The 13,642-nt window shown below is 47.9% G+C and overlaps 2 protein-coding genes across 2 annotated transcripts; both read left to right on the forward strand.

The window, feature by feature from the left end:
- Window positions 1-397: 397 nt before the first annotated feature.
- LOC120707949 (UDP-glycosyltransferase 88A1-like) lies at window positions 398-2,191 on the forward strand. Its single transcript, XM_039993011.1, has one exon. It carries the CDS (start codon window positions 573-575, stop codon window positions 2,025-2,027), a length of 1,455 nt encoding a protein of 484 aa, XP_039848945.1. The 5' UTR covers window positions 398-572; the 3' UTR covers window positions 2,028-2,191.
- Window positions 2,192-3,397: 1,206 nt separating this feature from the next.
- On the forward strand, window positions 3,398-5,299 carry LOC120707950 (UDP-glycosyltransferase 88A1-like). Its single transcript, XM_039993012.1, has one exon. The coding sequence runs from the start codon at window positions 3,645-3,647 to the stop codon at window positions 5,088-5,090; it is 1,446 nt and encodes a 481-aa protein (XP_039848946.1). The 5' UTR covers window positions 3,398-3,644; the 3' UTR covers window positions 5,091-5,299.
- Window positions 5,300-13,642: the final 8,343 nt, after the last annotated feature.

The raw sequence follows: 13,642 nt of genomic DNA on the forward strand, positions 1-13,642 counted from the left end.
AGACTCATCCAATGGTGAGGAAGCCATCTCATAGTCTTTAATCTAAACTTATGAGAAGGTTGCTTCGTGAAACAAGCGTCCCGCTCACTCTCATATCCCTCTCTCCTTCATACCCCTACCTGGAATTATATGAGATAACCCTTGAGATCACTAACGCGTAGCAATATACTTGCCCTAAAGAGAATTAGCAGATCATGCTGTTTGGACACCATGTTTGGTTGGAATGCAGCTAGCAAACCTCACATGTACAGCAGCCAACAGAATTTCAGGTTGTGACTCATGAGGCTCTAAACGTGTTTAACTAATCTATTTTTGACAAAAATTTGAGATGCCAATTCGTAACTGTACGGAGATGTAGTGGCAAAAAGTTGAATCAACCCCCTCCTTTGACCACCAAGAACAACAAACAAAAGTCATCTGCTTTGCCGGCAAGGCAGTGGCGCAGCAGTGCAGCTGTGCAGGTATAAAAGTTGGGTATTGCAGGCAGCCATCTCCACAGCAGCTCCGAAGCCACAGCTGCTGCACTTTCTTTTCCTATCTTCCTTAGCCTCAGGTTGCCAGCCACCGCTCCCATGGACAACGGATCCGCGAAGCAGACCGTTGTTCTAATCCCCGGCGGCGGCGTCGGCCACGTCGGGCCCATGACACAGCTCGCCAAGGTCTTCCTCGACCACGGCTTCGACGTCACCATGGTGCTCATCGAGCCGCCGATCAAGTCGACCGACTCCGGCGCCAGCTTCATCGAGCGCGTCGCCGCCTCCAACCCGTCCATCACCTTCCACGTCCTGCCTCCGATCCCACCCCCTGACTTCGCGAGCTCCCCCAAGCACCCTTTCCTCCTCATGCTGGATTTCATGTGCCAGTACAACGAGAAGCTCGAGAGCTTCCTCTCCTCCATCCCGCGGCCGCGCTTGCACTCCATTGTCATCGACATGTTCTGCTCCCACGTCATCGACGTGGCCGCGAAGCTGGGCCTCCCCGTCTACACGTTCTTCGCTTCGGGCGCTGGGGTTCTCGCCGTCTTCACCCAGCTGCCGGCGCTGCTCGCCGGCAGGCGAACGGGGTTGAAGGAGCTCGGGGACACGCCACTCGAGTTCCTTGGCGTCCCGCCGATGCCGGCGTCCCATCTCGTCAGGGAGCTGCTCGAGGACCCGGAGGACGAGCTGTGCCGGACCATGATGAACAACTGGAAGCGCAACACGGACACCCACGGCGTTCTGGTCAACACGTTCTGCTCGTTGGAGAGCCGGGCCCTGCAGGCGTTCAGGGATCCCCTGTGCGTCCCCGGCAGGGTGTTGCCTCCAGTCTACGCCATCGGGCCGTTGGTCGGCAGGGGCAGGAGCGGGCCGGACGAAGAGGAAGCGGAGAGGCCCGAGTGCCTCGCATGGCTTGACGCGCAGCCGGAGCGCAGCGTCGTGTTCCTCTGCTGGGGGAGCAAAGGCTCGCTGCCGGAGAAGCAGATCAAGGAGATCGCCGCTGGCCTAGAGAAGTCCGGGCAACGTTTCCTATGGGCCGTGCGCACGCCGGCCGGCAGCGACGACCCCAAAAGATACCTGGAGCACCGCCCCGAGCCAGACCTCGACGCGCTCCTGCCGAAGGGGTTCTTGGAGCGGACCAAGGGCCGCGGATTCGTCATCAAGTCATGGGCACCGCAGGTGGACATCCTCAGGCACCCTGCCACGGGCGCCTTCGTCACCCACTGCGGGTGGAACTCGACGCTGGAGGCCATTGCAGCGGGCGTGCCGATGCTGTGCTGGCCGCTGGGCGCGGAGCAGAAGATGAACAAGGTGCTCATGACCGCGGACATGGGCGTCGGCGTGGAGCTGGAGGGGTACAAGGCAGGCCTCGTCAAGGCCGAGGAGATAGAGGCGAAGGTGAAGCTGGTGTTGGAGTCCGAGGAGGGGAGGGAGCTTAGGGAACGTGCGGCGGAGCGGAAGAAAGAAGCAGAGGAGGCGCTGAAGGACGGCGGCTCGTCGCGGGCGGCGTTCCTGAGGTTCTTGTCGGATGTTGAGAATCTTAGAGCGTAAGCTTGACGAAATCGCAACCAGAGTCTTGGTGTTTATGTTTGTTTTCTTCATATACTACTGTCCACCCTTTTGTCAATCCTTGTACTCTTTCTGCTGCCTTTCTTAAGTAACATCTTCTAGAACTATAATGAAAAGGAAACGATGACGGAGCAAGGACTTTGCTACGGGCCGGCGCTTAGCGCCCACGAGCCACGAGTCACCATCCATACCTCGCTTAGGGGGTGTTTGATCCCCCGATTAAACTTTAGTCTTTATCTTATTGGATATTTGACACCAATTAGGAAATATTAAATACAGGCTAATTACAAAATTAATTGCATAAATAGAGACTAATTCACGAGATCAATCCATTAAGTCTAATTAGTTCATAATTTGATAATGTTGTGCTACAATAAACATATGCTAATGATAAATTCATTAGACGTAATAGATTCATCTTGTGAATTATTCTCCATTTATGCAATTAATTTTGTAGTTAACTCATGTTTAGTCCCTCTAATTGACGTCCGAACATCCGATGTGATAGCACTTAGTCAAGGATCCAATGGTTTTAAATAGCCTGCTATAGCTTTTTTAGAGGTTCCCGCTACGCTATTTGTATTTGTGCCGCTATGGCAGCTATGACCGCTAAATTAGGCTATAGCTGCGCTAAATGGCGTAGATATAACATCGCTATAACCTTATCCTTAGATTAGTGCTATTATTTTAGTTTTTTGGACAACTGAATATTTGATTGTATGAATTTTATTATATTGTTAACTTAAGTAATGTTCCCGTAGCTCTAGAAATATAGTTATGTTTCTGAAATTCGCTAATTACTATGTTTTTGTGCATCTATTACTTGTATTTTTCATGATTTAGTAGTAAACCGCTATTTGTCATAGCCCGCTATAGCCTCTTAGCCTCGGAAAAAAAACATACCGCTATTTGCCATAGTCCGCTATTTAAAATCATGGGATCCAATCACCCCAAAACGGACTTAGTCAAGGATCCAAATATCCAATCACCCCTAACCCTAAACCGTCCGTGAGCCTCTCCTCTCGGCCGGTCGCTGTTGCTCAGTTGCTGTACCTCCGTCTGCAGATCGCCGCCCTGCGGCGCGGTGTGAGCTGCCAAAAATTGGTACAGCCTGCGGCGGCTGCGTGCGATGCACATAAAAATGAACGGACGGATATACTATGCTAGTATGATAGTATTGTTCTTCTCGTACTGAAGTTGGGAGGGAATATTATGGTCTACCTTTTTTGAAATACTTATTGTTTACTTTTAGTGGAGGAGGATAAAGATGAAAAAAAAGGTCGTATTAAGATAAGAGACATGCTATGGCGAGCTAGTATATTACTGTCAGATTGAAGACCATCTCCAGCCAGAAAAATATAGCACCGTAAGTCGTTGCCAGGCAGCCCATCCGTTTGACGGGCAATATAATAAATATAAAGAATAAGTCAACAACTGCTTCTCCATTCTCCAACCTCCAGCAAGGCAGTTCGCCATTATAGAAGTAGGCAAGCAGCACGGCGCAGCCAGAGCCAGCCATATGCCCTGACGCCCAGACACTCCGTCTTCTTAGAATCTTAGTTCTTAATAATACCTCCTAGCTCACTATCCACCGCTCCAATGGACAACGGATCCGTGAAGCAGATCGTTGTTCTGTACCCCGTCGGCGGCGTCGGGCACGTCGGGCCCATGACCCAGCTCGCCAAGATCTTCCTCGACCACGGCTTCGACGTCACCATGGTGCTCATCGAGCCGCCGATCAAGTCGACCGACTCCGGCGCCGACTTCATCGAGCGCGTCGCCGCCTCCAACCCGTCCATCACCTTCCACGTCCTGCCGCCGATTCCAACCCCTGACCTGGTGGCCACCTCCCCCAAGCACCCTTTCCTCCTCATACTGGAGTCGATGCGCCAGCACAACGGGACGCTCGAGAGCTTCCTCCGCTCCATCCCGCGGCCGCGCTTGCACTCCCTTGTCATCGACCTGTTCTGCACCCACGCCATCGACGTGGCCACCAAGGTCGGCGTCCCCGTCTACAAGTCCTTCGCCTCGGGCGCCGGGACTCTGGCCGTCTTCACCCAGCTGCCGGCGCTGCTCGCCGGCAGGCGAACGGGCTTGAAGGAACTCGGGGACGCGCCCCTCGAGTTCCTTGGCGTCCCGCCCATGCCGGCGTCCCACCTCGGCAAGCCGCTGCTGGAGCATCCGGAGGAGGAGCTGTGCGGGGCCACGATGAAGATCTTGAGGCGCAACGCGAGCACGCGGGGCGTTCTGGTCAACACGTTCGAGTCGTTGGAGAGCCGGGCCCTGCGGGCGCTCAGGGATCCCCGGTGCGTTCCCGGCCAGGATCTGCATCCGGTTTACGCCATCGGGCCGTTGATCGGCAAGGCCGGGACGGGCGGAGAGGGGCACGAGTGCCTCGCGTGGCTCGACGCGCAGCCACAGCGCAGCGTCGTGTTCCTCTGCTGGGGGAGCAAGGGCGCGCTACCCAAGCAGCAGCTCGAGGAGATCGCCGGCGGCCTCGAGAGCTCAGGGCACCGGTTCCTTTGGGTCGTGCGCACGCCGGCGGGCAGCGACGACCACAAAACATATTGGGAGCGGCGAGGCGAGGCGGACCTGGACGCGCTCCTGCCGGAGGGGTTCTTGGAGCGGACCAAGGACCGTGGCCTCGTTATCAAGACATGGGCGCCGCAGGTCGATGTGCTCAACCACCCAGCAACAGGCGCGTTCGTGACCCACTGCGGGTGGAACTCGACGCTGGAGGCCGTCGCGGCGGGGGTGCCGATGCTGTGCTGGCCGCTGGCCGCAGCGGAGCAGAAGATGAACAAGGTCTTCGTGACCGACGAGATGGGGATCGGGGTGGAGATGGAGGGGTACAGGGAAGGTTTCATCAAGGCCGAGGAGATAGAGGCGAAGCTGAGGCTGGTGTTGGAGTGCGAGGAAGGGAGGAAGCTTAGGGAACGAGCGATGGAGCTGAAGAAAGAAGCAGAGGAAGCGGTGCAGGACGGTGGGTCGTCAGGAGCGGCATTTCTCCAATTCTTGTCTGATGTTAAGAACCTTCGAGAGTAGCTTCGGCCCTTCGGGGGAGACGGATTTGCAAACCCTCCCAACTTTTTTTGTATCAATCCTCGTGTACTCTATCAGTCTCTATCTGTTTCATTGCCCAAGGAAGAAGCAGCTTGAATGAAAGGGACGATGGCCAGCGGTGTAGGACTTGATACTGCTACCGAAGCATATTAAGGCCTCGTTTCGTTTTTTCCAGTTTAAATCATAAATCCCGTGGCATCGCATATTTACACACCAATTAAGAGTATTAAATATAAATTTATTACAAAACTAATTTCATAAATCGTGATTTAATTACGAGACAAATCTATTAAGCCCAATTAGATCATAATTTGACCACTAATTGTTATAGTAATCATCTACTAATTTTGTATTAATTCGGAATCCTAATGATAAGTAAAAGAAATATCAGCTCCTTCTCCAGGTGCTGCGCGCTGGAAGCGAGCCGAGGGGAGAGAGAGGGGGGAGAAGATCAAATGAGAGAAGATAGAATTTTGGAGGAATTTTTTTTAAATGTTTGTCACCGTGGCGCCACGTGGCATGCCACATCGGCTTCAAACGCTTTGCGTGGCGAGTTTGGGACCTCGAATGGAACACTTAACAAAGTTTAGGGATCCAAGTGGACAATTTGAGAGTTTAGGGGTCTAGTTAAAATCTCGGGACAAATTTGAGGACTTGGAGTGCAATTACTCAATCTAGACATAGGAGTATGTTATATCATTGGAAAACTCAAGGGGCATTTGTGTTCTTACTCCTACTTTGAAGTGTAATTGTGATTTTGCCCTTATTCTTTTAACTTTGTAATTTTGCCCTTTATATTCACAAATCAGTGCGATTTTATCCCTAGTCAACGATCAAAACAGGGACAAATACGCAAAGATTAAGGGTAAAATCTTAACAACTTGTGAAAAATGAAGGGCAAAATCACAAAGTTAAAAAATGAAGGCAAAATTACAATTGCACTTCAAAGCAAGGGTAAGAAAACAAAAAAAAAACTGAATTGCTTAGGAAGGACAGTAGAAAGAGCACAACAGAATTGACAAAAGCTGGACAGTATATAGTATGAAAGAAAACAAGAGAAAACAAACATATACAAAGACTGGTTGCAATTTCGTTAAGCTTACGCTCTAAGATTCTCAACATCCGACAAGAACCGAAGGAACGCCGCCCGCGACGAGCCGCCGTCCTTCAGCGCCTCCTCTGCTTCTTTCTTCCGTTCCGCCGCCCATTCCCTAAGATCTCTCCCCTTTCGGACTTCAACACCAGCTTCACCTTCACCTCTATCTCTTCAGCCTTGATGAAGCGTGCATTGTACCCCTCTAGCTCCACGCCAACGCCCATGTCCGAGGTCATCAGCACCTTGTTCATCATTTTAGTTTTGTTCTAAATTAAACTTTTCTATGTTTGATCAAGTTTGTAGAAAAAAAACATAAATATCTACAATATTAAAGGTTACTAAGGAGAGACTAAAATGTGTCTGGATCTTAAAATTAGTTGAATTTTATTTGTGATAAATATAAAACAAACTATAATTTAAAATAGAGTGAGTTTTAACTAGGGTCATATAATTATACTAGCATAGTGCCAGTGCGTTGCTACGCATAATATTTATTTTATCCAGACATATATGAGACCATTAATTTTGTGCTCTTTCACTCGTTGTACAAATTGTACCGTGACCGCGCGATGCATTGATTGTTTGGGTTCTGATTGGAATTCGGATTGATTTGTTCAGATTTCAATTAGGATTCCGATTGATTTATCCGAGTTTCGGTTAGTATTCGGATTGATAAACCGTGGAATCATTACTTGGTTTAGAAATAACAGATAAGAGACAGAGATAGAGATTACTTGCTCGTGCAATTGCATGGGGCGATAGGCTAGTTTATAAAGTTAACATATTTTCCACCGAACCAAGCCCGGACCTTTGAAGCTGGTTTTACCCTAGACCATTAGCCGGTTGATATGGGAGGATGCTTCCTCGCTATCTGTGTTTTCTAGTTTATAGAAGAAGAAGCAAGATTTGATCACTTTATTTAATTGTGTATGATTGTGCTCAGTGGAGCTGACCAATCTGTACGCTAGGGCCACTATATATATCTAAACGTCTAAACATCACCTACTAAACCCACCCACTCATAGTTCATAGAATGAAAGGACAAAATGCTTAATTTTCAAACATATCTTAATTCCACGTTTAATTTTATATCAAACTTGATAAAACACATGAATATTTGCCAAGGTCTTACAAATTTGTAAAATTGGGGTCATCTGTAAAACAATAAATATATCAAAGTTGATCACTAGATCATTGAAGATTTTATATTTGAAATCATGATAGTAAGTCACTAACTGCCATTTATTTCTTACCCCCAGTGCAACCATCATGAGCCACGTTCGGTATCAAGTACCTCTTCATTTAAGTAAATAAATCTACAAATTCGACTAGTTGCTACATGCTACTTTGCCAGGTTGGAGTAAACAACCAGATGCTACTTTGCCAGGTTGGAGTAAACAACCAGTTGTGCTCGTGTGGGGCTGTGCCTCTACAGCTCGAATAAAGAAAAGAAGGGAGAAGTAGTGCTCGACGGAGTTTGGCTATCTCGGTGGCACGATGAAACACGTGGAGTACGCGCGATGCAAATTAAACAATGCATGGATGCACGCGTTCTATTGGTTCTTGGCAAGTGCATTGCACTTTGATGACCGGATTTATTATTGGTTGTTTGCCGACATGGGTGTGGAACTGTGGATCATGAGGTTATGTGCAACACGAGCGTACGATTCACGCGGAGCGAGGCAACCTAACCTTCATGTGCAGGATGGTATTTTAAGTTGGCACGTGATCGCTCCGTCCGCAAAGACTGTTTATTCTGAAAATTTCAGACATCTAGTGATGAAAAATAGACATTACTTTTTCTAACTAACTATAGTAGTTGTGATTGAAGATTGCACTATTTATTTGATTCTCTATATCCTCGACAAATGCAAAAGTATTGAAACCAGAAAAGTAACATATTAATTGGCTCCGTACCTTTCTCGATGCAATTAGTTCCTGGTATTTGATATTGCTTTAATAATTAAATGAATTTTAATATAATTTATACAAATAGCCTTTATGAAATAAAATTTGAAGGCTAAATGAATGGTCTTCGCCGGATGGAGGGAGTAGGATATTTTAGGTCGCTTTTGATTCCCATCGAACTAAATTTTAATCCTCATTACATCAAAAAGAGTCTTACCATTGATGTATCTCCACATCAATCGATTAATATTTTATCTTTTCCGTCAATCACCTTGTCCCACCGTTGGATGACCACCAGTCAACCATCAGAACTGAGCTAAATAGCCAATGATACCCCTCTCCGCATACGGGTCCGTGATTACGAGTTTTATGCACCCGGTATGGCTAATGGATCCTCTGTTTACATGTTGCGGACATGTTAGGAAACACCCCCAATGGTAAACTTATTTCGTGTTGTACCATATATTGCCTAGAGCATGATGTTAGCATGAACAAATTGTTGGAATTTGAACTTGGTCCATTGAGTATTTCATGTTCATGATTTATTTATTTCAAAATTTAATCATACAATTCTCTAATTATTCAACACAATTTGAAGCTATAATCCAGACATCCTAGCGGTAGTGAGAAATATTGAGTACCTTCTCCTGGCTGTGATGAGTGAATTGTCAACCGTGTGGTGTGATCGTGTGGTTGGTCTTTGGTTGCAGGTATATGGGCGTCGAATGTCGACAGAGAGCTGCCGTGGAGGTGTTGTGGCCGATGGACCGTGCGGTGGATGGCGGTGAAGGGCAGGCGGGACCAGAGCTCGGGCCGGGCGGCAGCTGTGGCGTCCACTCCTGGATCGAGGGCGCAAGAACCGGTGGATGGCGGGTTTCTTGGTTTGCGCCACAAAACCAAGTTGGTGGACGGCGGTTGAAGACGCCAAGTCATGGAGGCACGGGCATCGATCTCGGGACTGGCGGAGGAACGGGCGTCGACGGCGTCTAGTGCCTCGCTGCGGGCGAGGAGGTGACGGGCGCCGGGCGGCGTCTAGGGCCGTCAGAAGGCCGAGGCGGGAACGGCGTCCAGGGCCACGGCGTGGAGGCGGGAATCTTCCCGCGCGTGGAGTTTTGGCGGTTTTCTCAAAACCGGCCATCTACCCGGGTTTCGCGGACCCTCCAAAACCGCGGACCGGATCTTCATCCCCACGGCGGCATCGCGGAGAATATTTCGATTCGAAGAAAGAACCTTGGCCGTCGGATGAGTCCTTGTATCTTTTTCCGGTTTTGCCCTTACGGGCTTTCTAGTGTCTAGTTAAATATAGGGGTAGTTTAGTCCTTTAGTTCTGGAGTTAGTGGGCATAAATACCTACTCACCCACTCTCTCTTCCTGGCTCCTGGCTTGGCGCCCAGATGTGGAGTCGCCCCTCTCCCAGGCATCTCCTCCTCCTCCCTGTTCCTTCCTTCTTCTCTAGGATTAGGATTTTAGGGCTATGGATTTTTGAGACTCTTGTATGAAATTGATCGGGAAACGAGGCCCTCTCCTCCTTGTGCCCTCGGGGCTTTTGAATTCGTTTCAATTTCATACATCTTGTGCCTTGTTTGGTTGAAATTCGATTTTCCCGTGTCGATTCTTGTGCACGAGATGAGGGGTTGTTTCTTGATGATCACGTGACTCTTTGAAGTGATTCTAATCCACCTAGCCTAGTGCTAAATCCTACGGAATCACGAGTCTTTTCAAATCGAAGTTTTTCACGTTCTAGAAAAACCCCGTTCTTGCTCGGGAATTCCTTGATTCCTCCCAAACCATGGAGTGATTCGTCGATTCCTTTCGTGGGTATGTTCACAAGATCTTTGTGATCATGCCTGCAAAATTTGAGCCCCTTTGGACTTGTTTTGATCCTCCAATCGTCAAGTTTTCCAAAAATCACGGGCTGGGAAACACCAGTTCTGCTCGGGCTGGGTTTTTTTTGTTATCGCTGGTTGAACCGACGCTTGAGATCAAGATCGTCGGATCAACCGGTGAGTAGAAGTTTTGGCTTTTAGGGTTTTTGGCCTTTCTGCTTGGTTGCACCGGTGCATTAGTTCCACATGCATCGGTTCAACCGATGGAGCTTCACCAGCGATCCCTGCGTGCTGTTTTGCTCGTTGCACCGGCATATAGAAATTCATCAACGACGGTTCAATCGGTGCTCAGTGCGATTCGTTTTGCAGTCTCTCTGCACAACTGCACCGACACTAGGGTTTTGTTTTCATCGGTTTAACCGGTGCTCGTTAAGTCTGTTTTGAGGTGTCTCTGGACAACTGCACCGACGTTGACTCTTGATTTTGTCGGATCATCCGGTGTAGTAACACCGGTTGAACCGACGTTGTTCAAACCTATACGTCGGATCAACCGGTGCTTGCTTGTCTCTTGCTGCCGGCTCTGTGACGTCGGTTAAACCGATGAGAGTTTTCTTCCCACGTCGTTTTAACCGGTGCTCATATACCGTGCTTTCTCTGTTGCTCGCTCGCCGTTCTTGACTCGATCTCTTCGAAACTTGTTTCTAGGGTTTGTGCTTTGTGTCTAGCTCAGCTATAGCTACACTTTGCACACTCTAGAAGAGAGGGCTTGTGGTGCGCGTTTGGGATTATAGGCCAAACTTTCCCTGAAGAAAATTTTAATTGGCTCACATTCACCCCTCTTTGGTCGCCTTTTCGGTCCCTCAGGTAGCCAGTGATCAAAAAATCCTTCAGAGAAGTTGGAGCTCTATCCCAAGTCCCAACCTAACGCTTCACGAAAAAGAGGCCCATATAAATCTAGCCAAGATGCAACCAAAGAAGATATGATCATCAGTTTCCATGGCGCCACAGATGGTACAGTGGGGTCTCCGTTCCAACTTCCAGAACAATCACCGACAGAACTTTTTAAGTGGCCGAGGGAGATTCATTGATGATTAGCATTTTTCCCTCCTAATGACCGACGGTATCAACCATTTCCTGTGAGTGAAGCTAAATTTCCGACCAACTATTACCGACCAGGAAATAAAATCAGACCATATGCACAAAAAACAAAGGACCCGTCAGGCATTTGCTAGCGCTCACGCTCTCGCTCTCGCGCGCGCGCTCTCTCTCTCAGCAAATGTCGCAAAGGTCATGGTAGCGTGTACAGCAGGGTACATAGAAACTTGGAACAAGGCCGTGTTTAGTTGGGCGTTGTAAAGTTTTTTAAAAAACATTTTTCTACATTTAAAATACTAAATATAGACTAATCACAAAAATAATTACAGAACTCGTCTGTAAATCGCGAGACGAATCTAATGAGTCTAATTAATCCGTCATTATAGGTTATTTACTGTAGCATTACTGTATCAATTTAGCATCTAATTACAGCCTAATTAGATTCATTAAATTCGTCTCGCCATTTACAGATAGCAGTCGTAATGCGTTTTTTATTTCGTTTAGATTTAAGTCTCCATGCAGGTGTCGGAAATTTTTTTTGGAATTTTGATTTTTGTAACTAAACACGGCCCAAATAGAGTTGTGAGACGACAAAAGTTAGGTGAACAACTACGACATTATTTTGTATTTTCTCCGGTCCATTGTTACTGCCCCTTGTGTGTGGTAATAAAATGGTAAGATAAAAACATTTCTTACCGGGAATTTGCAGCACAAATTGTCAGTCTGGTCCTCTATTGACTTCTTCAAGCTCCACCTTTGCCTTGATCTGAACTTGTTAGGTGTCAACTTTTAAATTTTCTTTAGAACAGCTTTTGATTATTAAACGTAAAAGTCCTAGTTACTGCTTGTACCGCAAGCACAATCAGACATAAATAAGGTGGTCAAGTCTTGCTTCTTCTATAAACTAGAAAATACGCAGATCGCCAGGAAGCATCCTCCTATCCATCTCCTGCCAAATCCCTTAAGAAGGCATCTCTCCTCTGACCAAAGGGTGCTTCTCCGGCAAGGCAGTACGCAGTTATAAAATGTTACCAGCCTAACGACGGCACCACGCAGCCAAGCATCTCCCAGGACACCTCCAGCCAAAGCTGTTGTATCTCTAGGATCAACACAGTGCACAGATCGAGTAAGATTTGTCTTCTTTTATTTACATCAAGAACAAGAGACCCTAGATCTATTGCATAACCAGTAAAATAAGGAACGCAGTGAGGGAGTAGAGAGAGACCGTCACCACCAACACTTGAGCTCGATCCAGCGGCCATCTCGGGTTCGTTGATAGAGATCCGCTCAAGGGCGGCGACGAGTGAAGCAGAGAGGTCGACGCCGGGCCGACGGTGTCGAGGACGGTGGCGGTGACGGCGGGAAGGAGTCGGCTGCAGCGGAGGAAACGTTAGTGGAGCAGAGGCGGCAGTTTCCCGTTGCTCCTGCGCACCCTCAGATCGGGTTAGGGTTTTCGGTGGGTTTGGCGGCGCACTGGTGAACCTCGTACCGTGTGCCGCCGGCCTCCACCTTTCTTTATAGCGCAGCGCAACGGGGGCCCACCAACCATTAAGGGTTGGACGCCCCCGATCAGGGCGCGGATTAAGGGCCTAATAAGCCGTTGGGCCTATTAGGAAGGAGATCAACCTAACATTCTCCCCCTTGATCTCACTTTGTACTTTAACTTTATACTTTAACCTGAAACTTTTCCTTTAGTTGTTCCATCACAGATTAATGAATAGAGCATGCTTTATCATCACGGTCCAAGACCGATAGACTCAACAGCTACCACACACATCACTGTTTTGAAACAAATTCTTTATCTTTTGGGCCCTTTTGTTTTCCAGAAATCACAGGCTTTCCCTTAAACCCATGCCGGCTATGTGTTCCATGAACACATTGGGTGGTAAGCCTTTAGTGAGCGGATCCGCAAGCATTTTCTTTGTACTTATATGCTCGAGTGTAATAGAGTGATTCTGGATTTTCTCCTTCACAACATAAAACTTTATGTCAATGTGTTTGGCAGCACCACTTGACTTATTGTTGTGAGCATAAAACACTGCTGGTTCATTGTCGCAGTACATTATGAGTGGTCTTTGAATGCTGTCTACCACTCTTAAACCGGGTATAAATTTCTTTAACCATTCAACCTGCCCCGATGCCTCATAACATGCCACAAATTCAGCGTACATCGTCGACGACGCAGTGACGCTTTGTTTGGAGCTTTTCCACGATATAACTCCCCCTGCGAGTGTGAACACATAACCGGATGTGGACTTTCGGTCATCGATGTCCCCCGCAAAATCCGCATCTGAGTACCCTTCTATCTCTAGGGAATCGGATTTTCTGTATATTAGCATGAGGCCTTTTGTTCCTTGCACATAACGTAATGCTTTCTTTACCATAATCCAGTGTGTCTGTCCTGGATTACTTTGATATCTGCCAAGTATCCCGGTAACAAAAGCTAAGTCAGGACGTGTACAAACTTGAGCATACTGTAGGCTTCCGACAGCTGAAGCATATAGAACCGCTTTCATTTGATCGATCTCATACTGGTTCCTGGGACATTGAAATTTCCCAAATCTATCGCCCTTGACTATTGGAGCAGGTGAAGGCTTGCACATATGCAT

The sequence above is a fragment of the Panicum virgatum genome, chromosome 5K (assembly GCF_016808335.1).
Source record: "Panicum virgatum strain AP13 chromosome 5K, P.virgatum_v5, whole genome shotgun sequence".
In the NCBI taxonomy this organism is placed as follows: Eukaryota; Viridiplantae; Streptophyta; class Magnoliopsida; order Poales; family Poaceae; genus Panicum; species Panicum virgatum.